Below are 27,711 nucleotides of genomic sequence, written 5' to 3'. Positions count from 1 at the left end.
ACATGTTTTCCAGATTTGGGATGTCTGTTGTTCCTGGTAGGAACTTTAAACAGCAAATCCTGAATCTGGCAATGTGTGAGTTAGCTGGTAAACCTTTGTTTCTGTGTACGCTGATGAGATTAGGCATCCCTGAAGTATTCAATCTCGCCTTACAGAGAATGACCTTGTGGCATTCTTTGACCGAATGAAGCCAACCCCTGATCGGGTCATTGCCTCTTTGAAGGTCGACACTGACCTGTTGCGACCTGAAGAAGACCGAGTCTTGTACTTTTTGAAGGATTTTATTCATACACTCTGATCAGAAGACATGACTCGGTTCCTTCACTTCGTAACTGGTGCGTGTGTGATGCCATCTTCTGGCATTACAGTGACCTTTCACAGAGCTGCAAGATCACAGAGATTCCCAATAGCCAGAACCTGTGGGAATGTCTTGGACCTTCCGGTGCAATATAACACATTGCAGGAGTTTAAGAGGGACTTTTATTCTATCCTCAGGAATGAGGAATCTTTTAGGATGTTTATGTTGTAATTTAACTAGGACTTTATGAAAGTTTTTTAAGGTTGTCATCAGTTGTCTAGTTCCACAATATTACATCTAGAAAAAAAATGCCTGCAATTGGTCAATACCATCTCAAATAAATAAATCATATTTAACAGGATTTTTTTCTATTCATAACATAAATTATGAAACAATTAACTGGTAGGCATATATATTTCTGTATGTTTTGAAGCTATAGCTGTAAACTGTTCAACTTTACCCCATGAAACTTTCTGTATTTATCAGTCTAGTTGCGTAGTTGTGCTTTTCGCATTTGAAACCTTCCATTTTCGAAATTTTTGTTATTAGAGCTAGTCAAGTACATCATATTCACATTTACAGATACATTGACAATGAATGATATCTAGGTAATGATTCGGCAAATAGACACCTTTTATTTCCTTATTTCATGTTGATTTTCTGTATATATCTGGTTTAATTTATATGTTGTTAAGTTTGTTTTTTTTATCTATAAAACCCCACATTGATATTTACAAGTTCTTTAATTGCTTACCATTGTGTGTTGTTGTTAATCAACAGGAATTAGTGCAACAGATTTTATTTTTCTTAAATATAGCGTGAAGATGACATTCTCAACTCTTTATGTATATATATATGTATTCAGAATGCTTTTTATGAAATTCTCTTTTACATAACACCTAGCTTTGATATATGCATTAATAATTGTAGGGTTGTGTAATGTTTGTTGCGGTAATCATTTCAACGAGGAAACAAGGATTTGTAGTGTTTCAAAAAGCCAAATTGGCCAATTTGGTGCTAGGTAAAACAGTAAAAAGTCATTCTTCTTCGGGGATAATGACAAACCTTCATTAAGACAAGATGAAGTTTATATGTATTTTTTTTATGATAAGTGTTCATAACAAATAATGTTCAGATCTGCCTTGATGTACAATTGTGTTAGTAAATGACATTCATTTCCATGAAGTAAATGTAGAAGATATGTAAATGGGCCAAATGTACTTGACTGAGATTCTGCAAGATGTGAAATGTTGTTATCTTTAATAATTGATAATTTGTTCTCTCTGAATTTATTTGGAGGATTGATATATTGTGTTGATAAAACACTAAATTTGAGTATGCATAGGACCCAAAATTTAATTTGTCATTATGTGAATGTATGTTTTGGGTACATATAGTGAATGTTTGTTACTTTTATATGAAACCTTTAGAGAAAACGTCAATACAGTTATTTTTATTGAACACTAAAATGTGAAAAGCAGTCCATCTGTCTTCTTCTTTTTGCTTTATCAGTCATTATATGTATTGTTATCTAAAGTAATTGAAGTCTTAAGTCAATGATATACTGGATGATGATCTGGTAAATAATTTATTGTTATATTGTTTTCACTAAAACATACATTATTATATCATAACATGTATAATTTGTTGTTATTGTAGAATAAATTATGAGAAAATAGTAAATAAAATATGGTCTGAATTAGCTGTGTTGATTTTTCGTGGTAATTTGAGGCCTAAAGTAAAATATTATATGTTTGCCATAACCTGACCATTGACTGACCCCAATTTCTCAAAACAAAAGTGCAGACTATTGTCAAAACGGAAGTTTTTTGTTATACATAACTTATGTGAAAAGAATTGACTTAAGTCAGATTTTGACAATTTTGTTTTAAGAAATCGGGACCTTTTTAATCTTGACATAGAACTAGCAACATCCCTGAAGTGTCCTATTCAGACTATCTACTGGCATGTTGGCCTGTAAAAAGTGGTATTTTACAGAACTTGTGCAATTTCAGTGGGAAAACACTTATTAGAAATAAAATATTTTTTTCTGAGTTAAGCAAGTTATGGCAAACATTTGATATTAATGTCTCCCTAACATAGTATGTTGTGTGTGTTGGGATGGGATGGGGCAAGAATTATTTCATGTAATTACTTTTTGTTGCAATTAAATTATTAGTGTTGTGAATTTGTCAGGAAAATAACAATCAATTAATCAGACATTAAAACATAAACAAATATGATACACCACCATGATATGTCACTATGATACACCACCATGATACGTCACTATGATACATCACTTTGATACACCACCATGATACATCACTATGATACATCACTATGATACACCACCATGATATGTCACTATGATACACCACCATGATATGTCACTATGATACATCACTTTGATACACCACCATGATACATCACTATGATACACCACCATGAGACATCACTATGATACACCACCATGATACACCACCATGATACATCACTATGATACACCACCATGATACATCACTATGATACACCACCATGATACATCACTATGATACACCACCATGATACATCACTATGATACACCACCATGATACATCACTATGATACACCACCATGATACACACTATGATACACCACCATGATCACATATGATACACACATGATACACCACTATGATACACCACCATGATACACCACCATGATACACCACATGATACACACCATGATACACCACCATGATACACCACCATGATACACACATGATACACCACCATGATACACACCATACCACATGATACACCACCATGATACACCACATGATACACACATGATACACCACCATGATACACACCATGATACACCACCATGATACACACCACATGATACACCACCATGATACACACCATGAACACACCACCATGATACACACCATGATACACACCATGATACACCACCATGATACACCACCATGATACACCACCATGATACACCACCATGATACACCACCATGATACACCACCATGATACACACATGATACACCACCATGATACATCACCATGATACACCACCATGATACATCACATGATACATCACCATGATACACCACATGATACACACCATGATACACCACCATGATACACCACCATGATACACCACCATGATACACCACCATGATACACCACATGATACCACATGATACATCAACATGATACACCACCATGATACACACATGATACACCACCATGAACATCACCATGATACACCACCATGATACACCACCATGATACATCAACATGATACACCACCATGATACACCACCATGATACACCACCATGATACATCACATGATACACCACCATGATACACCACCATGATACACCACCATGATACACACATGATACACCACCATGATACATCACACATGATACATACCATGATACACACATGATACACACCATGATACACACCATGATACACCACATGATACAACAATACACCACCATGATACATCACAATGATACACCACCATGATACATCAACATGATACATAACACATGATACACACCATGATACATCAACATGATACACCACCATGATACACACATGATACATCACCATGATACACCACCATGATACATCACCATGATACACCACCATGATACATCACATGATACACCACATGATACACCACCATGATACACAACAGATACACACCATGATACACACAACCATGATACACCATGATACATCACATGATACACACCATGATACACAACATGATACATCACATGATACACCACATGATACACCACATGATACACCATACCATGATACATGATACACACCATGATACACCACCATGATACACCACCATGATACACCATGATACACATGATACATCACATGATACACACATGATACACCACCATGATACACACCATGATACATCAACATGATACACCACCATGATACACCACCATGATACACCACCATGATACATCACTATGATACACCACCATGATACATCACTATGATACACCACCATGATACACCACCATGATACATCACCATGATACACCACCATGATACACCACCATGATACATCAACATGATACACCACCATGATACACCACTGATACACCACCATGATACACCACATGATACACACCATGATACACCACCATGATACACCACCATGATACACCACCATGATACACCACCATGATACACACATGATACACCACATGATAACCACCATGATACACCACCATGATACACCACCATGATACATCACACATGATACACCACCATGATACACCACCATGATACACCACATGATACACACCACGATTACATCACCATGATACACCACCATGATACACCACCATGATACATCACCATGATACACCACCATGATACATCACCATGATACACCACCATGATACACACCATGATACATCACATGATACATCAACATGATACACCACCATGATACACCACCATGATACACCACCATGATACACACCATGATACACCACCATGATACACACATGATACACACCATGATACACCACCATGATACATCAACATGATACATCAACATGATACACCACCATGATACACCACCATGATACACCACCATGATACATCACCATGATACACCACCATGATACACCACTATGATACACCACCATGATACACCACCATGATACACCACCATGATACACCACCATGATACACCACCATGATACACCACCATGATACATCAACATGATACATCAACATGATACACCACCATGATACATCACATGATACATCACATGATACACCACCATGATACACACACATGATACATCAACATGATACACCACCATGATACATCAACATGATACACCACCATGATACATCACACATGATACACACCAATGATACATCACCATGATACATCACCATGATACATCACCATGATACACCACTATGATACACCACCATGATACACCACCATGATACACCACCATGATACATCACCATGATACATCACCATGATACATCACCATGATACACCACCATGATACATCACATGATACATCAACATGATACATCACATGATACACCACATGATACATCAACATGATACACCACCATGATACACCACCATGATACATCACCATGATACACCACCATGATACATCACCATGATACATCACCATGATACACCACCATGATACACCACCATGATACATCACTATGATACATCAACATGATACACCACCATGATACACCACCATGATACATCAACATGATACACCACCATGATACACCACCATGATACATCACAATGATACACCACCATGATACACCACTATGATACACCACCATGATACATCACTATGATACACCACCATGATACAACCACCATGATACATCACCATGATACACCACCATGATACACCACCATGATACACCACCATGATACACCACCATGATACACACCATGATACACCACCATGATACACCACCATGATACACCGACACATGATACACCACCATGATACACCACCATGACACACATGATACACCACTATGATACACCACCATGATACACCACCATGATACATCAACATGATACATCACTATGATACACCACTATGATACATCAACATGATACACCACCATGATACACCACCATGATACATCAACATGATACATCACCATGATACACCACTTTGATACATCAACATGATACACCACCATGATACACCACCATGATACACCACCATGATACACCACCATGATACACCACCATGATACATCACTATGATACATCACCATGATACATCAACATGATACACCACCATGATACACCACCATGATACACCACCATGATACATCACCATGATACATCAACATGATACATCACTATGATACACCACTATGATACATCACTATGATACACCACCATGATACATCACTATGATACACCACCATGATACATCACTATGATACACCACCATGATACATCACTTTGATAAACCACCATGATACACCATGATAGATCACTATGATACATCATGATACATCACTATGATATATCATGATACACCACCATGATACATCATGATACATCACGATGTTACTTAAGCAGGATATTTTCCATCCTTGACACTACATGGCAGAGTTACTATCACTATCATTTGTGCACCCCCGAATAATTTATAACAAATCTGAAGACTTTTTTGGCTACACCAGATAAGACAGACAGTTTATATTAGAATATGTTCATCAAAAGAATAACCATACACTGGTTAACTGTGTAGCTTTGAATCAGGGTATGGCCAACTGTAATCTTCAAAAAAGTCTCTGCATGCCTGCAGTGATTGGCAGTTTTTTCCTACTGAATTGCCTTCGGTTTTGATATGAAATATTCCAGGGTTGAAAATAATAAGGATACCCTATAAATCTTCAATTTGTTGCCAGTGACATAATGTAATTGAATATATATTTAGCACTTTGCAAATTTCAGTAATTTGTCAAATGTGCATCAATATATACATGTATGTATAAGCATTTGTACTTAATTATCATATTAAAGATAATATTGACTCGAGAACTATATATAGTCCTATGGATCATGTGAGCTAACAAAGACAACAGAAAAAATCTTCATATATATATATATAATCATTTATTGCATTATAAATACACAAATCATATGCAAACTTTGATGAGTATGATAATGAATGCATTGTTGTTTATTGATTACATGAATATTGTACATGTACATGTAGTTTAGTTTATCAGTTTATTAAATAACTCTATTTCTTAATTTGCATTTTTTTTATAAACCAAAATGCCAGGAAACTACATAAAGATGTTCCCTAGCCGTGATATCTTCTAATTGGTGTGAAATGAAAATAGAGAAATTTAAAAATTGGTAAATTACATGCAATAAAAGTTTCATTGAAACTATATCAAGTCAATAAAAACAATATTAAATACATAAATATAAAGCTTAAGTACCATAAAGCTGCAAAGTATCTTGATAGCCAAATCCACAGCATGTAACTATCATATAACCCACTAATTGTAATAATGAGCTGATTAATTTGGAAATTACATGTAAAATGAAAGTACAAATCTAGAGAACAGATAAAAATAACCTGATTTAACTAACCACTCTAAAAGATCTTATATATATCCAAAATCCTTAAAAAATTACATCCAGTCTCTCCAGAATTACAAAAGGACATGTGACATATAACCAATTTGAATTTTTTCCCTTGATCTCAAAATCAACAAATTTTATGTACCAGGTAACTGTGTCTTCATTCTGTACTTTAAATATTATTCAAATCATATGTATACATATAATTATCACATGTACGAGAAAAGTCTCCTGTAATCAAACAGTTACCTATTCAATCCACATTAAATCAATCAAACCCCTGTACTCTGTAGTACCGACTGGGGGGTACATGTACTTGCCAAACATCCTCATGATCAATCATATATATATGACAAGGCTTTTTTTGAGGGTTTTTTTCCCACTACAAATGTGGACCATGACTTTAAATTTGGGAAAATATGATATAAAAATCCAAGATTTGGGAAAATAATTTATAGTGATTAGTTGAGAAAATGAAGACACAAATCAGTAAGAGTGTATTAATATATCCAGTATAATTTCTTTTGAAATAGAAAAATATAATTTCATGTCAAAATTGCTCTGCATGCGAAGAAGTTTATCATTTAATATCCTTCAGACTGACTATGTCTGTCAGTGTTAACATTTCCAAGAAGCCTCTATTTCAAAGCGTTAATTTTAGAACTGTGCTAAATTTACATAGGCTTTTTTTCCATAATTTCAATGTTCAAAACTGATCAACATAAGTAGAACTTGGCCATCATTTTGATATGTAAGGCCTTAGGGCTGTTCCAGCAAAACATATTTTGCACCCAGGGAAGGCACTTTAAAAAATAGTATGTGCCATGGTGGGTTCAAAACAAAATCAATTCTGTGCCAGGGTGACGTTTTAATAAAATCACTTCTGTGGGTGGGTCGATCTGAAGCATTTGTAACCTCTTGAAATAAAATGCAAAATTTGTGTTTTATAATGTTCCTGTCAGTCATCCTGACTACAAAAATAACTATTTATTTAAAACATATTATATTCAATCAAACTTGGCAATAGTACAGAGAAACAGTTTTGGTAAAATACATTTGTCATCAATAGATCTTTATTTAGATTCACTGGTATTAAGTCGAGGAAAAAGTGGCATTTCACAAGCTAAGTGTGAATGTCCAGATGTCTACGCATACTCTTGCATTACCCTTGTGCAACACTTCGGTATCTTTAACAGATTTTCCACTAGTTCTAGGAAGATTTTACCTTTGTACAAATTTAGTTATAGATGCAGCACATCAAACAATAGTTCACTGCACCATAAACAGCGCAATTTTGTCCAAGGACTATTCGGTGATGCTAGAAATTAAAATATGTAAATAAAAATAGATGTTGGAACAAAACAAAAAATTAAATCGCTTCTATGCCATAGTCTCGTTCACAAAAAAAGAGATATGTGGAGGGGTCAACAAAATTGAAAATCGCTTCTATCTGTGGGTCTCCCAATTTCAAAGTGCCTTCCCCCCCTACCATATATGTTTTTCTGGAACAGCCCTTAATATTTCCATTGTAGTTTAAATTTATGTTCTTTTTTAAGTAAATACAAAAATATTCAAGCCTTAATTAACTATCTTAGTTCATACAAAATTTTTGGATGATTTAATTTCAATTTTGGGATATTTAAGGCTTGAGCTTGAATTTGGAAAAAAAAAATATTTGATGTCATTGGAAATGGGTTCGAATTTCAGTCCCAAATCTTGCAAATGGCAAATATACATTGCCAAAACTATATTACATATATACATTGCATTGTCAATGGCCGAGATTTGATACATATCATGATCATCGGATATCAAAAACAGCATTAATACTTGCGCAGTGATCATGAATATCAAATAATGTTCTGTATATTTCCCATCTACTCTAATGGTCAGCCAAAGGCATTAAGGTATATATATACATCAACGTTAATTGTTAAAATCATGGTCACTTATCCTCGAAACGAAAAACAAATATTTTTCCCGAAGAGATACAATATTGGGACTATTGGAGGCTTCCCTCCTTACTCGTTCAACAAAGTCCTCCACTAAGTCTAAACCGGTTGTCTCAATCACAACACGATCACCATCGTCAATTTGGTTAGAACTACTTGGCTCAACATCTTGAAGGCTTAAACCAAAGGAATTCAATTTCTCTGCAATGCTGTCTCTAATCACACTCCCTGAATAAATTTCCCTCACAGGAGTATGATCCAAAGATCTTTCATCTGTCATACCTTCAAACCAAATCTGGTTTGGAGAGCGATTTCTCTCTGTCCTCAGTCTATGATTGTTCCACGCCGTCCTCATACGATCTAGTGCAGAATTGATTTCGGGCAAGTAAACAAGATGGATGGCCGTGATATGAATCGGATTGTCAGGGTCAAGTACCTTCTCATCTTCTAATTCGTAAAAGGTCCTATAAAAATGTTCAATTACATCCTTGTGGACATCTCTCCAAAGCCGTTCAACACGTTGATTATGCTGAGAACGTCCAGTGAGACAGCCATTCTCTCCCTCCCTCATTAAGTTCATGAAGAGCGCTACCTGGACATTCTCTCCTCCCTTATCTGCCCTGATGCGTGATGGAAGTCCATATTCTAATACTCCATCAACCACAAGTCTCAAAACAGTAGCTGACTTGTTATTTGTTCCAGCCCTGAGATAGATGATCAGTCTTGAAAATCCATCAATACACCCATGTGTAGCGATTCCCCATCTACAAATTAAAAAGATGACTTTATTTTATTAAAATGTTTCAATTCTGTCAATAAATTTTCCCTACAATTATGCTTTCTTTCTTCATATGTTCATTTTCTTCTTTGCTAACAGACATAAGCATAAAAAAAATTCCAAAACAGCTTGAGGTCCAGTGTTTTTCCTGCCTATATATTTGGGGCAGTGAGTTGAAGCGTATTTTGTGTGACGAAACCAAAAAATCTGGAAATCCCAAGTCTGAACATTGTATTTTAGCATACATTCTTATACTTGTTTCTTAGAGAAGGATAATTGTTTATTTCTACCTTTTCCAAAATTTCCATAAACACAGTTAAAAATTTTCCCAATTTCCTACTTTTATCGCACAAAAATTCCCAATTTTCACCAGGTGGCAATTTCCCAAAATACCCAGGAAAAACACTGAGGTCAACTTTAACAAACAAAGCAAATTAAGAAAAAATCGATTTAAGACCAAAATTCCTTTCAATAGGATATTCCATATTACAGAGTTAGCTCCCTTGAGGGTACATATCCATTGTGATGTCTTTTATTTTGTGGGCAAAATTCACGGTATTTTCTATGAAAAGTACAACGTTACAATGGCAAAAAATGTCAATCAATACCTACTCACAAGGGTAGATAATTCTGTTATAGGCAAATGCAGAATATATATAATAAATTATGTTTTAAAAAAAATTCTGAAAAGGGACAATGCAATGAGACTTATTCTGTGACTACAAAATCATATAGCAAAATATAGAATAATGATAATGTTCAACACATTCCTTATGAAAAATAAAACATAAAAAATATTAACCCATCCCATAATCATTAATTATGATAGTGTTAAATATTTTCTACTCTTGGAAATCTAAATTGTATGCTAAATAAAGCAGGAACAATTTGTTTGGTATACCCATACCTGAGCCAGTGTCACTTAAGTTGAACTACTGGACTAGCTGATTAAATTGTTTTTCAGACAATATCATGCACCTAACAAGGTAAACATGTTTTAAAACAAGTGTTTTGAAAAGTTCTAGAGAAAAGTTTTGTAACTTTTTCAATTTTTTTTTCCGTATACATTCTTAGAATACAGCAGTAAGCTTAGATATAATTTGTTCATCCACAATTAGAATCCTCATGCATTCTATATATATATATAGAGTCTTATTCTGTTTTTTATCACACACACACACACACACACACACCCACACACACAACTCCTCACGCACATCTAGAGAAAAGTTGGTTTGAATTATTAATTACTCCACTGGCATTGCACATGACACCACTATGTAATGGCAAACAGTACATGAGTTTTAACATTATGATAATAAACACATGTTGAGTGATCTGTCAAACAAGAGTTATTTTTGAATAGCAATTGTGAGCAACAAGTTTTTTGATGTATGAGCTCACCTAACAAGACGCATGTGTCCATCTATATGCCAAAGGCTGTTGGGGACAGGCACACGGTAAACTCGACGACGTATAGACTGACTCCACCTCTGGGCTGCAGCTGGGGGATCAACTGCTGTCAGGGTTTCTCTCACTCTTCTTCTTTGCACTTGGATCCCTTCTGCCATCAAGAATCCATGCATCATCTAGGTATTTAAAAAATGTATTTACCAATAGTGTCCAAATGTTTATGATAATCGGTGTCTAAGTCACATACAATTTTTACTATTGCAGTCTACAAATGAAATAGTATTGTTCACTATTGCATTCTGATTTCTGTGAATGGGACAGATATATTCAGAGCTTGAAAGGATAATCAGATCACAATTCTGTTTATGCCTTTATCTTATTACCATTATTGCTATACCAGGGCTTTTTCCAAGCATGATTTGGGGCCGAAAATCGGCCCCATTCCCCATGGCAAAACCTCTAATTTTTAGGTCACCTGAGACGAAGTCTCAAGTGACCTATTCTGTTCGCCTTTTGTCCGTCGTCGTGCGTCGTGCGTCGTGCGTCGTGCGTCGTCCGTCGTATGTCCGTAAACAATTTACATTTTCGACTTCTTCTCCAAAACTGCTGAAGCAATTTCAATGAAATTTTGCACAAACCTTCTAAGGTATAAGGCCAATCAAAATTGTGAATTATATGGTCCCCACCCCCCAGAGGGCTGTGGGAGGGGCCAAAAGGGGTAAAATTGAGTAAAATTTCAAAAATCTTCTTCTCTACTCACAGATGTGGTAGAATCAAATACTCTTCATAGATAGAAAGGTCTTAAGGTCCTTTACAAAAATTGTGAATTATATGACCCTGGGGTCTCTAGTTTCCCCCTGGGGAGGGGGTTAAGTTTACTATAGTTTATATTGGGAAAACACATTTTTGCGCATTATTTGGTCATTTGTAATAGGAAACGAGTCAAATGTTGTCAGAATTATCAGTATGAGAAGGCCATTTCATCCTATTAACAAATTTTCAATGACTGACACCCAGGGGCCTAAGGGGCGGGGTCAAAATGGGTCAAATAGTCTAAAACTTCAAAAATCTTCTTCTGAAATTCTGGAAATGGTAGAATCAAATACTTTTCATAAATAGAAAGGTCTTAAGGTCCTTTACAAAATTGTGAATTATATGACCCTGGGGTCTCACGTTTCCCCCCTGGGGAGGGGGTCAAGTTTACTATAGTTTACATAGGGAAAACACATTTATGAGCATGTTTTGCTCAATTTTCATTGGAAACGAGTCAAACTTGGTTAGAATTATTAGCCTGAGATAGCATTTTAATATCATATCCACATTGGTCCTGGCCGACCCCTGGGGGCAGAGGGGCGGGGCTAAAAAAGGGTCAAATAGGCTAAAACTTCAAAAGTCTTCTTCTGAAATTCTGGAAATGGTAGAATCAAATACTTTTCATAAATAGAAAGGTCTTAAGGTCCTTTACAAAAATTGTGAATTATATGACCCTGGGGTCTCTAGTTTCCCCCTGGGGAGGGGGTCAAGTTTACTATAGTTTATATAGGGAAAACACATTTATGAGCATTTTTTGCTCAATTTTCATTGGAAACGAGTCAAACTTGGTCAGAATTATTAGCCTGAGATAGCATTTTAATATCATATCCATATTGGTCCAGGCCGACCCCCTGGGGGCAGAGAGGCGGGGCCAAAAAAGGTCAAATAGTCAAAAACTTCAAAAATATTCTTTTAAAATTCTGGAAATGGTATAATCAAATACACTTTATAGATGAAAAGGTCTTAAAGTTCGTTTATAAAAATTGTAAATTATATGACCCTGGGGTCTCCTGTTTCCCCTTGGGGAGGGGTCAAGTTTACTATAGTTTATATAGGAAAAACACATTAATGAACATTTTTTGCTCAATTTTCATAGGAAATGAGTCAAACTTGGTTAGAATTATTAGCCTGAGATAGCATTTTAATATCATATCCACATTGGTCCTGGCCGACCCCCTGGGGGCAGAGGGGCGGGGCTAAAAAAGGGTAAAAATGATTAAAATTTCAAAAAATACCTCTAAGTTCACAGGTTTGATGGAAGCAAATACTCTTCATAGTCTAAAAAGTCAAATTTATAAATCACTAACCAACTTCAAGGCCCAGCATATGGTGTTTATATGTCATTAATTTGTTTCATTATTTGTTTCATTATATATTCTAACTCAGGTGACCGTTAAGGCCCATGGGCCTCTTGTTTCCCAATTCAACCCGTAAATTTCCCAAAACCAAAGTTTCTTGAAAACTATCCAAAAACATTGCATGAACTTAGTTGGTTAAGGCTTTAAATATTTGTGAATTAGCTTCAGAAAAGTATATATCTTTATTGTTATGCTTTATTTCATATTTCATAATTTTCCCAAATCTTGGTTTTGTCGCACGTTTACCAAATTCAAAGACACAGGCCCCATTCCAAAAGCAGTGAGAAAAAGCCTTGTATACAATAACTGGCAGGTTACACATTTAATATGTCAAAAATGCTTCTGAAAGTAATGGAATTCCTACATAGTCAAACATATATATATATATATATGTAAAATTGTTATGGAATCTAGGTTGGTAGTTGAGTCAGCTGTAACCTAATTTTCTGGTAAAGTGATTTTTTAGGTACATTTGGGGACTAGTACAGGCCCCTTCTCCGGTAATTTTTGTTATATTTTCCCAATCTAATATAAAAATCTTCTCAAATTATCTTCAAAGTCTAAAATATACATGTTTTAAAAAAGATGCAATTTAGTGTTTTCCAAATTGAAAAGCTAAGGTATATATAGGCCCTGATATTATTGAGTAAGTAAATCACTGGGTAAAGTGGTTACAGTTCGGTCAATCTGATTAAAATACAGATCCTTATTATCACGAAGTTTGATAGAGGATCTGAGAAAATCCTATTAGGGTTCATGTCACGGTGACCTTTGGAAATGGCCAATCAAATTGTTACCTGCAAATTCTTGACAGTGAATCTCAGGAGGGAAGAAATAGTTTGAAAAAAATGTCACAGTTATTTTCGTGTACGTAGTCATCACGCCCCAAAGCTAATTGAATTTGTATACTTGGAAGAAACATAGTTTTATTTCATTTGATGTAGCATGATGTAGAAAATGCATGTGATTTTTAAGTATACATCCCTTATGGGATGTTGTCAGATCCTCTATTTAACAGAGGTTATATTTATAAGGATCTGTAGTTTAATCAGATGGCAGTTTGGCAAATCTGATCTGGTTAAACAGCTGGCATTTCTGTTATTGTTTCAGAACTAATGATAATGTTTAGTTTTGAAAAATTATTTTTTGAATTAAAACACATAGGTAATAACAATGAACAAAAAAAAACAAAGATTTTAACTTAGCAGTTGCAAGTTATATATGTATTTAGCAAACTGACTCAAATCCCTGTAACCAATTTTTTTACTACTTTTAAGAAAGAACAGATAAGCTAGTAGGTGAAGAGAATGATAGACATATGCATGTCATATTTCAATGACAATTACCTCATTTCCAGAATTTGGATGAGAATTATGAAGAGTCTCAACTGTGTTGTATAAGTCAGCATCACTAATATCTGAATACTTCAAATCTCGTACTGACAGGCCATGGGACTTGAGTAGCTTATATATAAGTACCGGACTGCAATTCAGTTGATGTGCAATTGCCTTAGCAGTGAAGCCATGTTGAAGCTGCGTTTTCACAAACTGGAGGTCAATTTCTTTTGAAGGACGGCCACGTGCTCTATGTGATCCTATATCAATATAAAAAATAAAAAATGGTAAACTGAGTTACAAGTTAAACAAGATCTACCTAGTATTTATAGGTTAATGTATTATTAATTGTAAGGTTAAATGAAAACATAACCATATTCAGAACCTCACAGAACATAACCTAGCTAGTTCAGAAGTATTTATTTTATCAGGTTGGGGACACTCCTATATATGCGGGATAGTCCTGCATTTGAGTAATATTATAATATAAGTATATATAGCAGTCCTGTATTTTGAGGGATCATTTATATAATAATTTTAAGTAGTATAAAATTATGCGAGAGTGTCCACAACGTTAACCTGTTTAAATAAGTGAGATGGTGCGTAACGAAAAATATGACACTTCAGACATATTCAATTCTTTTTTAATGTATTTTCATACTTTGACTGAAAATTATTGTAGCAAACACAAATATTTTCATTTATACTAGCTGTAAAGGATTTATATGTATGAAGGATTCGTCACTCTCTCTTTACAGAATAAAAACTGTTTTTCTCAACAAATATACTTGTCTTATGGAGTCAAAAGAAATATGAATGTAAAGACAAAGCTTACTAATTTCATGATGTCTAGTCCTTGTTTTAAGGACAGAAGATTTTGAGGAAATGTAAATTTTCATTTAAAAAAATGACAGCTCATGAAATGACGACCCGCTTCAGAAAGTAAGACGTTACAGTAAACCACCAATTTGCGTATTATACGCAAACTACAGTATTATACCCCAATTGGAGTATGGATTTGTTACTGTTATGGATTTTTTTCGAGGACAACTGTAAAAATGACAATGATTGTGAAAAAATGTTTTAATGGAAATATAGGCCAAAGGGACACAGTTCTTACTATAATATTGTTGATATACCTATACACTGCACATCATCATGCAAAAATAATTGATTGTATATAAAACAAAACTTAATACGGATATTTAAATATTTTTAGCAGGTGACAAAAAATGTAAATTTGAGCCTTGTTCCCCCTTAAAACCTTTTAAAAAGCGGCTTTAATTTGTAGATAGCCCATATTTATCCCATATATTTATCTTGGTTGGAATTATTATCAAATCTTTTCTGAGCACCAGCTAAGATAAGGGCTAATACCGCTTTTAGCCGCTTTAAAGATGCTCCACCGCCGACAGAGCATAAATGATATTCATCATTTGAACAATAATTGGTGTTTAATCGTGTATATATATATGTCTAATTAACACAAAAAAAATAATATAAAATAACTAATTTTGCCTTTGGTGCATGCGCAATCAGTACTTCATTCTATATAGGATATAGTGACACGGAATATTTTCAGGATGCAATTAATTATTTTTCATATTTTTTTTAACTTCAAGTAAAATAAGAAGCTCAAACTTTTCAATGGTGTAAAGTAAGTAACTTTTTTAACTGAAGAAAAATACTAAATCGTCTGCTACTGTTTTTGATAGTGAAAAAATACCATTTGTCAGCGGTGGAACATCTTTAATTTATTTTTTTTTCCAAATATTTTGTTTTTGTTTTGAGTTGGTCTAGGACGCATGCGCAGCGCCAGTTTTGAAAATCCTATCAAAAAGTAAAACGTGAAAAACGTTTGATACGGTGGTTCTAGCAGTCGTTGGGTGATATGATGATCATATTTGAGTAAAAACAATATCATTCTAATAAAGAACTTACTCGTTTCTTCAAGTTGTACTTCTTCAACGGCGGAACCTTGTTCGGCAGATGTGGAATGATCGCGATCGACGAGAGCTAACAAATCATCCAGGGCAGCGTGGACATCGACAAACTGTAAAGCATCTGTGGAGGAAACACGGTCTAAGTTTTCCTTGGAGTGTCTAATAATGTCTCTAAGGTGATGCCTGTTGGGATTACCTTGAAGTAGTTGATTTGATACCGTTCGAATATTTCTCTGAATTGCTGATAGCACGTCGTCGGCCATTTCCTTTTTCGCAATATGGCTGTACAAGCTTGTCGGGAACACAGATGGACTAGCCTAACCCATTATAAATATAAGGGGATGGCAGGTGGAATATTGGAAATACGATATACTTATCTACAACCGGATTTTTTTTAGCTGAAGTTGAATAAGGTTAATTGCATTATCACTTTTTTCAGCTTAAGTCAAAAAGATTTCAACTTATGTCAAAAAGATTTTTTTTGACTTAAGTGAAAAAAAGTGATAATGTAAAAAACCATTTTTTGATTTATAAACAACAAACACATCTGATAAAACTGCAAAATTGTATTATATGAAAACCAAAAAACATATATATATATATACACTCAACCAAAACACACATTGATATCTCAATAAAAAATACTTAGCAAATCAAAACAAAAAATTAACATAATAAACAACAACAAAAATTTGCCTTTAGGGCTGTTTCAGCTGCTGCATGAAGAACCAGTAAATTGATATGTTTATTAGGACAATATCAGCCAAAAAATGATTGAAGGAGGACCAGGCGAAGAGTACATACAAATACGAATAAATACATAGCCAGGCGAGTCCTGAATTCTGCTGAAGAACCAGGCGATAAAGGTCCTGCACTATAGTACTGTAAATGTATGATACAAAGCTTGGTCAAATAGACAATACTATTAATACATAGCCAGGCGAGTCCTAAATTCTGTAAAAGAAACTAGGCGAGAAATGGTCCTGAACTAAGTATAATAGATGTATGATTATATGATTTTGGGGCAGAAGGTCCAAAATGAACATGCGCAGCATGAGAAAGCCCCAAAAGGAGAGGTAAAATGATAGAAGTATATAAAAATGAAATGCTTGACCCGATACAAATTAAATTTATGACAGGTGTAAGAAGGTAAAAAATGAAAAAACAATGCATGCTACATGAAGCTAAATAGAAAGTAGACAACGACAAAGGAAATGTTTGTACATACTGAAACAACATTATAATTACTAATTACACTAGTGCTGAGTTCAAATACAAAAACTCTAGTACATTCACTGCCCATAGGTCAAAGATTGCTGGGCAAGTCTGATGGATGATTTAGATGTATGAATGTATCTTTGGTAACAATCTGAAGACCAGCGACCTAGTGTTTTAATGAGGTGATCTTCTACGTGAGAACTGGCAGCTGAAGTAGCTGCACCAATGCGAAAAGAATGACCACAGTATACAGAGTCGTGTAAAACCCAGTCTAGAGATAACAGTTCTCAAAGAAGTGATAAACACGTTGCGCGTCAAGGGTACACCAGAATCTGTGATAAAGAAAGGCGATAGCCTGTTCGACTGCCCCACATGAGTAGACCTCAAAGCCATATACTGGTTTACCGCGAGGTAGGGACATACACCTTTGTTAGTAGCGTATAACACAATTGAAATACCTTTTCGAAAAGGATCACATTTAGAAACTTTAAGATTTAAATTGATGCACGACTGTAACTGATCGATAGCCACATCCTCTACACATAGATGGCGGCGTGGGGTCAAAAGATCCTGATACGCAGAATTCCCCACATCGGAGAAAACCAAAGAAGGCTACGGTGCACGCAGTTTCCATCAAAATGTCCATAAATGGGGAAAACACCCCCTTTCGCAGAAGTTGGCAGATTTTCGTAAGAATGTCAAAAGGTAATAGGTAGACGCGGCCTACGAGTAATGCCTTGAAGTTTTTTAACTCCGGTGACTAGAGTTTGAAGGCGAGCATGAGTCTGTCCTACATGTGATACCAGGGGATTGGGTAATCCGGCCTTCAGATACATATAGCGAATGCCACAAAGGTAAAGTTTGATAGTTCCGGCTTTAATCTTAAGATGTTGAAAGCAATGTGCTACGAAAAACACATAAGCAGATCAATTAACAGACACAAACTTGCTCGAGTCACAGTCTATGAATCTTTTACTAGTTTTCAATATTGTACGTTTGGCCTCATAATTACGAAGCCTTACAAGAATTTGTCTTGGTTTAAACTTGAATTTGGCGGGGTTACCAACATGGTGCGATTATTTAATATCGTCGGCACTGACGGATATACCTGCACTATTAATGGTCATCCGGCTATATTATCCAAGGATGGGATCGGGGATGTCCAATGTCATCCGGTATATCAAGAGATCCTGGTTTTCTAGCTTAAGTTTATTTAATTCTTCCCATAGCGGTGCCATATGCTTTTGAATAATTGCCGACATTTCCTCCATAAGTAAACCTTTAACTGCCACAGCTATATCATTCATGTTCTCCTGTGACATTCACATTATAAGCTCGAGGACCGGGAGGGTATCCAGGAGCCGAATGAAATAATTACCAGGTGGATGAACAGGTGTTGGGGAGCTCATGGGTAAATAGACACCGGGGTGGCTTGGATGCATGGGGTAGTTTGGTGGGAACCGATTCATCGGTCAACGACCCTTGTCTAGGTGTTTTTACTATCGGGCAGAATTGATGATGAAAACGAAGATGATGGTGTATTTAGAAAATGTTTACTGGAAGAGGTAGAAGCAGCACTGATACCATTTACAATATACATGTAAGCTGTCAACAACCTCACCTCGGCGCAAAAACAAAAATTGTAAACAAAAGTCAAACAGGTGTATACGCGCGCGCGTGTTCCGTTACAGTACTATTGTGTACAGGTAACGTCACTGTGATCAGTTGAGCGTGACGAACACAAGAATACCCTGTGATAGATAATGGCTACCTTGAGATACGTTTCGAAATTTCGTATTATGTGACAGAGATGTCTAACAGTTCAAACATCGATTCGTGTATATCATTGCATTGAACGTTACAACATTTCCATGGTCCAGCTCAATTATGAAGCAGCAAGCCGCAAAAACGTGTAGACTTTAACTCATATCTTGCAGAGCGATGTAAACAGGTGTGTCTTAAGACCAGTTTTGTTCCTAATGTACATCAACGACCTACCAAACAGCATAGAAACTAACACCAATATGTTTGCCGACGATAAGAAGATATACGATGTGAGCAACAGTGAATCAGATAGTAAAAAACTCCAGAAGGATTTGGATAATCTATCCGACTGGTCAAGAAATTGGCAATTAAAATTTATTGCTGGGAAATGTAAGTCGGTCCATTTCGGTCATCATAACGTGAAGCATGTGTACAACATGGATGGAAAGAGATTATACAAAGCAACCAGGGGAACGATTTGGGAATATTGTTTGACAGTGAACTAAAATTCAGTTTACACGTGGCAGAGAGTGTGAAAAAGGCAAATAGATTAGTCGGACTACTGAAGAGATCATTCATATATATGGATAAGGAAATGTTTGTAACTTTGTTTAAATCCATCATTCGGCCCCATTTGGAGTATGCTGTGTCTGTGTGGAACCCTATGTACAAAAAGATGAAAGAGCAATAGAAAAAGTGCAACGGCGGGCAACAAAAAATTGTAAGATCAATTAAGATTATTCTTACCCAGAACGTCTACATTATCTGGGAACTTCCGTCACTACAATACAGACGAAAAAAGTACGACGTCATTCAAGTATATATGATTCTCAAAGACATTGATAATTCAGGGAAGGATATATTTGATTTTGTGGAAAACAACAGGACAAGGGGAAACAACTCCAAAATTAGGCAGCAACACTCTAGGCTGAACTGCAGAAAAAACTCCTTTGGTGTCCGAGTTATCAAAGACTGGAATAGCTTACCAAATGAAGTTTCAAATGCACCATCATTGAACATCTTCAAGTCAAGGCTTAACATTCACTGGAGAGGAATGGATATCAAATTCAACCCTAACTGCTGTTGATATTGAAAGGTGACTTTTTGAATGAAGTTCACCAGAAACAATTAGATTTATAAGTGGAAATGTGAACTTGCAAGACGTGTTTTTTATTTGTACATACACTACTACAAAAAGTCAATTGGAACATTTTAACCATAGTAAAGACATTAGTGATTTTAACCATTGCGCATGCGCAACCCTGAACGCATTGATGAAGAAGGTGTCAATGTGGTCAAGAAGCTTACAGCTTAAACAGACCGAGGATCAGGTATATCAGGTATATCAGGTGTTACCTGACCAATGACCGGCAATTCTAGCAACGAAATATTATTGCGTTCGAACGAAATGTTACTGCGTGCGAACAACATATTCTTGCGTGGGAACTAAATATTGCATTCGAACGAAGAATTATTGCGTGGGAACGATATATTCAAACGAAATAATTATTTCGTTGGAATGAAATAATTATTGCGTGGGAACGAAATATTATTGCGTGGGAACGAAATATTATTGCGTACGAAGGAAATATCGTTGTGTGGGAACGAAATAATTATTTCGTGTGAAAATTATTTCGTGTGAACGAAATAATTTGGCTATTTCAAATGTCGCAGTCGGCAATTTTTCATATATTCAATATTCTTTGTAATTATTCATTGAAAGTGGTTTTGTGTTTACCTTCTTAATATAGTATAGTTTGCTTTGTAACCATTCATTTAAAGTTTGCTATATGTATTATTTGGATTTGTATTATATTTCAGCATTTGCCTTCAATAGTTTGCATTAAAACTGTAGAAAACATCGTAAATTCATTATTTTACTTTCTAAAATTTGTTGACTAATAATTGATCAAAAATAAATTTCGTTGTAACACAATTTTACACATTCAAATGGAAATAATTAAACATAGTAACCGATGGTATTAAATCCATAATTGCAATAATATAAAAAAAAACATATAGTGTTTTTATTTACGGCAGCGTATTAGACCCAATATATGTAATTTCTTAAAATTAAATTGTGCCTCGTCTTATACATATGCTTGTGATGCCAGATTGAAGGTATTGTTTATTCTCCACGTCAAAGATTAAACCCTGTCCACAAGGCAACAATCGACAAAATTTGCCAGGCCATAACTATACCCCCGCGGGATTGCTTCGCAGTCCTGAGAGATAAAAATGGGGAGATATAGCATTTTACATTCTTATTTTTCAAATTCACCATTTTTGAAAAGCTACATAGCCATAAGGTCTGATTCCAAAATGGGAGTTTCTCTCTGCATGGGTTGGTCTGGTACTGCAAGTTGTGAACTCGTATCAACGATGTTGATTCATGTATGGAAAATTATGAGAATTGAAACAATTCTGAAATGAAAATTTAAATATCTCAATAACATCTAGCCTTTTGACTTATAACTATAGTATAGGTAGTGTACTAATAGGGAAATATGAACAACCAGAAATAAACTTGAAGATCAGGAGGAGATAACTCATATTCTCTACACACACACCACATTTTTTTAATTTCTACCGCAAAATATCCAGAACTGAGAGTTTAAGCAAACTGGCTCAATACTATAGGATTATAGCTTTGTAAACAAAACAATATCATAAAGAAATGATTATAACATATTGTGTCATAATATACCTGAATAAAACACAGATTAATTATGGTGCGCGCTAATAAAATTCATTGCTAAAAACCAGCCCAAAAATTCAATCCATTTTCCCTTATTTTTCTGAATGACCTATTTACAAAATTACAAATGTATGCCAATTAATGTAAAAATACACTCGAAAATCGTCATTAACACCTTTCTAAAGGACTTCCGTTGAGGGACAGATAAGCACGTCAAATCTAATGATCAAAATAAGAACCCTTGAAAAGTTTTCTTGTCTAGAACTGACTGCCAACTGATATAAAATAGTGGGAATTAACATGGCAGCTGAAAATGAAATATTAACAAATTAATCCCTAAATTATAGTGTCATAAAGATGTCTGTTAAATGAGCCCCTTCACCAGAGGCTTAACATACAGTGTAATGGCTTAAAACTCAACTTGCCACTCTCACTATATTCACTTCGTTGGAATTTATGACACTGATTATAAAATCAGTAATACAAAGAGAAAAAATTATAAAAAATACTCGAATTAATCTAAAGTCATTTACGGGAAGGGCAATTATGTGTAGTATTAGAAGCATGAAATTAGTTAACTCCCCAAAGGCAGTGTCTCCAAGTTTGGAATAAGCTACATGAACTTGTCGTGACAGCATTAAGGTACAAAGCACTATTTGTCAAAATGCGAAGAAATGAATAAATATATGATTTAAAGATGCCCCACCGCTGACAAATGGTATTTTTTTCACTATTAAAAACATGAGCAGACGATTTAGTTTTTTTCTTCAGTTAAAAAAACTACTTACTTTGCGCCATTACCACCATTGAGAACTTTGACCTTCTAATTTTACTTCAACTTGAAAATACAAAAATAATTAATTGCATCCCGAAAAAAAATCCGCACCACTATATCGTACATGGAATGAACTACTGAATGCGCAAGTACCAAGGCAAAATAAATTATTTTATAAATTTTTTTTGTGTTAATTAGACTATTATATACACGATTAAACACCACTTATTGTTCAAAGGATGAATATAATTTATGCTCTGGCGGCGGTGGAGCATCTTTAATGATTAAATTACTAAAATGAATGAGTCAAATTAGCTGATTAATGAACACAAAAAACAGATAGTGTTTTATATCGATTGATTATGTTTCGCGGTCTTTTAAGGACGTGGCAATTACTTGTAGGAACCCAGAGTACACCAATTTAACCCAATGACCTACAGCCTGAACGTATAACCTATATGTACATAAAATATATTAGATACACATAAATAGAGTTATAGTTACTATGAGAAATAATAAATATAGGGAAAGAGATAATGCATAAAGCCTAATATTTGGTTTGAATAACTCCTAATCACAGTGTACCACGCGATTCAGAGAAGTTTTCTAAATATTATTGAAATACTTTTGGTTTGGTTAGTTTAACGTCCTATTAACAGCCAGGGTCATTTAAGGACGTGCCAGTTTGTTGGTGGAGGAAAGCCGGAGTACCCGGAGAAAAAACACCGACCGGTGGTCAGTACCTGGCAACTGCCCCATATGGGATTCGAACTCGCGACCCAGAGGTGGAGGGCATGTGGTAATATGTCGGTACATCTTAACCACTCGGCCACCGAAATACACATCCTATTATACGTCAGTAGACTTCTTTAACCCACCCCCTCTGCCAGGCCCTTAGCACCTGTATCATATTGCCCCAAACCTCTGTGTCATAATTGTGACAAAAACATTTATGTATAATCACTTTCTAGGATATTGGTTAATCTGCTTAACTTTATTAACAACATATGTGCAATATGAACTTATTTACCACAATGACCAAAATTACAGTGTTGTTATCAAGACAGGAAGGCCTTCGTATTAAATATAACTATCAAATATATATAACGTACATGCAAAATACCATCAACATTTGATTTACAGTCACTCATATGCAGATTGGGTTCAGGCAAACGGTGTCCATTGACGCTGAATGATGAAAACGTCATATCCAGTTGTCATCCTATAGAGACCGCAGAACCAAATGATTTCCCATAGACGACATTGTTCACGTTTGCCACTGTCCAGTTTAAATGGAGTTTTCAAGTCTGGTTACCCGTCACTAATTTTGAAGAGGGTCATATGATGATGACTCATACCTGTGAATAAAAAAATAAGATCTACCACCTTGTTAAACTTTAATATTAGGGGTGCCATTTTATGTTGAATTCCGCACCAAACTTTGACCATTTTTTTTTATAAAATTTCAATATTAATCACCTACCCTGTCAGAAACAGAATTGAAAGAATTTTTAAATTTTACATCGAACTGTATTGCCAAACCCACACATTAAACATTTTAACGTGATCTACCCTGAATACCCAATCAGCAGTCTACGCGACATTCAACTCTCTATGGAATCTTGTGCCCACAAGGGGAGTTCCAGAAATATATTTTTGGTTTGATTCTGCGGTCACTGAAGGGACGTCTTGGTACACTGTGATACGGTGTGATAAGTTGTAGTACGCTAAATAAGGTGCAATGATGTGTGTATTCCTAGCTAGATATACGCTAATGTAGGTTCTGATACTACACATTGATACGCTTATTTTAGGAGTTATATTAGTGGTAGAAATACACTGAAATACGCTTTTACACGCAGGGACACGCAACACGCTACGCTGATCTCGGTTGCCCTACGCTGTTTTACGTTAATGTATGCCTCGGTAACTTATTTCTGAGTCCAAGAACGCACGTGTCTACATAGATTTCCACCGGCGTATTGAAATACGTTCGACGTTTGCTTTAGGACGCATGGAGAAGCCAACTTTCAAGAATGCAATGAACATAAATACTCTCCTGATACTGTGGATGACATGGATGTTCTGTGAAGGCGCTAAATAGATATATACATGTCCTCTGGTGCCTAAACATATTCAAATTTGAATAGCGTACTACAATTGGGTGCATGTTCCATATGATCTGATACGTTAAATTCCCAATATCCGTATCTGACTTATTTTGTTCATGATTTAGGAGAATGTTGAAAAAAAATCCTGTTGTAAACCATGCAAAGATAGAACTAAATCGAAGTCAAGATGAGCGATAATGATTCGGAAACTTTTGACAAAAATCAAATAAATACTGAACATCGCTTAGTGGGTCCAATTTAGTCAAATAAGTCGAAAATAGCTGACATTGTAACGTCGTTGCCAACAACGTCATGTGACTACCGCAACTGTCTGCCCGAACACTTCCGGTAACGGGTCATGAACTTTCCAACTTCCGTTCGGCAATAATCGTAACTTCTATGGCGACCAGTTTAAAATAAAGGCATGTTTTCAAGTATCGACTTTCAACAACTGCTGTACAAAAATTATTAAGAAATTATAAATATGTTTGATATAAGTTAATTTCAACTACATCTACAAATACTTACAATAACGGGGTCGAAACTAACTTGACTTTTTGTTGATAGTTACGTATAGTGTGGCTTTAACTACGTTAATATACGCTTCTATCCGCTAACTTACTCTGATGCATGTTAGTTTGCCAGAACGTTATGTACGCTATTAGTGCAAGTATGACTAGGTCTTAATTATGTCACTAACCTAACTCCTAAAATGAGCGTATCAAAGCGAAGGATAGCGTAGGACGTTAATGTTAAAGCAACATAAGCGTATCTAGTAATACCCACATATTTACATCGTATCTAGCGTATCGCTACTTATTATAACGTTATTATGTCAAAGCCTACCTCTACTTCTTCATATATTTCTCTTCGTTACGCTGAATGCGTAGTATGTTGGACTTTTAATGCAATATGATAAATAAATCAGTCAAGTAAAATAAACTATATACTGTAGCAAACGTTTCAGCTATATGTCAAAACCATCAACCTCTCCAATCGCATCTGCGTCCAAACACACAAAATACTATTTTTTTGAAAACTGCATACGTTTAAATTGTTCTTTGACATTATTTCTGACAATGTACAACAAAGATAGCATTGAGAGAATGTACTCCCTAAGTGTCCCACTGATGTCTCCGAACATTTCGTAGCAGATACCCGATATACATTTGACTATCTAGTTTTGATGCCCCATTTGGTTTTTGTCATCTTTAACGGCCCTATGGTAAACCAATGCTGTGTGACGTCTGTTTGTGTCTCCGAGTTCGGAACAAGAACGTGATGAACAAAACGTAAGGGATTTTTGTGATTTTATATTCTTTTGACGGATACAAAAAAGGAATTATATAATCTTCCTTAGAGTTCTGGAGTAGGGTGTAACCCCAAAAATGATATATCTGTCCATATTTATGTATGTTCTGTAATCTTCGCTCAGAAATTAATACGCTACTCGTATCTGGGTCGATAGCCATGGAACTGCTCATACTGAGGCTTGTGGTGACAGGGTTTCTTTTTTACATTTTACAATGAATCCTTGTCCACTATAAACTCGCCTATTCTGTAGAAAATTGAAAGAATATTCGTGTTGAAATACAGTTTCAGTTTAACTATCCAGGAAACATTTTTTTTCTCTATTTTCATAGTCTTAACATGAGATATTGAAATCTTTAAACAAAGCATGGGACACAAGGGTGTGTGGATATCATTCTACAACGATATGGGTGTTTTTTCCATATAATGGAATAGATAGAGGTTACACAACGAGCAGCTATTGGATATTGAATTTATTTCACTCGAGTGAATTATTTTTTAAAAGTTACAAAAGTCACGAGCTTTAGAACACCCGCCGTGTATACCGTGTATATGATATGAAAGGTTTGGTTTGCTGCAGGTCCATGTATATCCAATCCAGTCATCTTGTAAACCGTTGGAATACATCGCTTGATACAAATTATTAATTGAAAAGTAACCTGTGCCCCGGATATATCAATAGCTAACAATGGAAATGTGCTCACGAACCAATTTTATGGAAACTAAATGTTATATTTATCACCATTAATGCCAACCCTTAAAATGCGTTTAAACAT

At 35.4% G+C, this 27,711-nt stretch overlaps 1 protein-coding gene across 1 annotated transcript; it reads right to left on the bottom strand.

The window, feature by feature from the left end:
* Nucleotides 1-9,190: 9,190 nt before the first annotated feature.
* On the bottom strand, nt 9,191-17,358 carry LOC138325749 (uncharacterized). The gene is made up of 4 exons (XM_069271606.1): nt 17,057-17,358; nt 15,128-15,375; nt 11,602-11,786; nt 9,191-10,183 (listed from the first exon to the last, which is right to left on the bottom strand). Exons 1-4 carry the CDS (start codon nt 17,319-17,321, stop codon nt 9,394-9,396), a joined length of 1,488 nt encoding a protein of 495 aa, XP_069127707.1. The 5' UTR covers nt 17,322-17,358; the 3' UTR covers nt 9,191-9,393.
* Nucleotides 17,359-27,711: the final 10,353 nt, after the last annotated feature.

Source organism: Argopecten irradians, chromosome 6 (assembly GCF_041381155.1).
Source record: "Argopecten irradians isolate NY chromosome 6, Ai_NY, whole genome shotgun sequence".
Lineage (NCBI taxonomy): Eukaryota > Metazoa > Mollusca > Bivalvia > Pectinida > Pectinidae > Argopecten > Argopecten irradians.
Note: the sequence above shows the minus strand (reverse complement) of the source record. Positions and strands in the feature narration are given on the sequence as shown.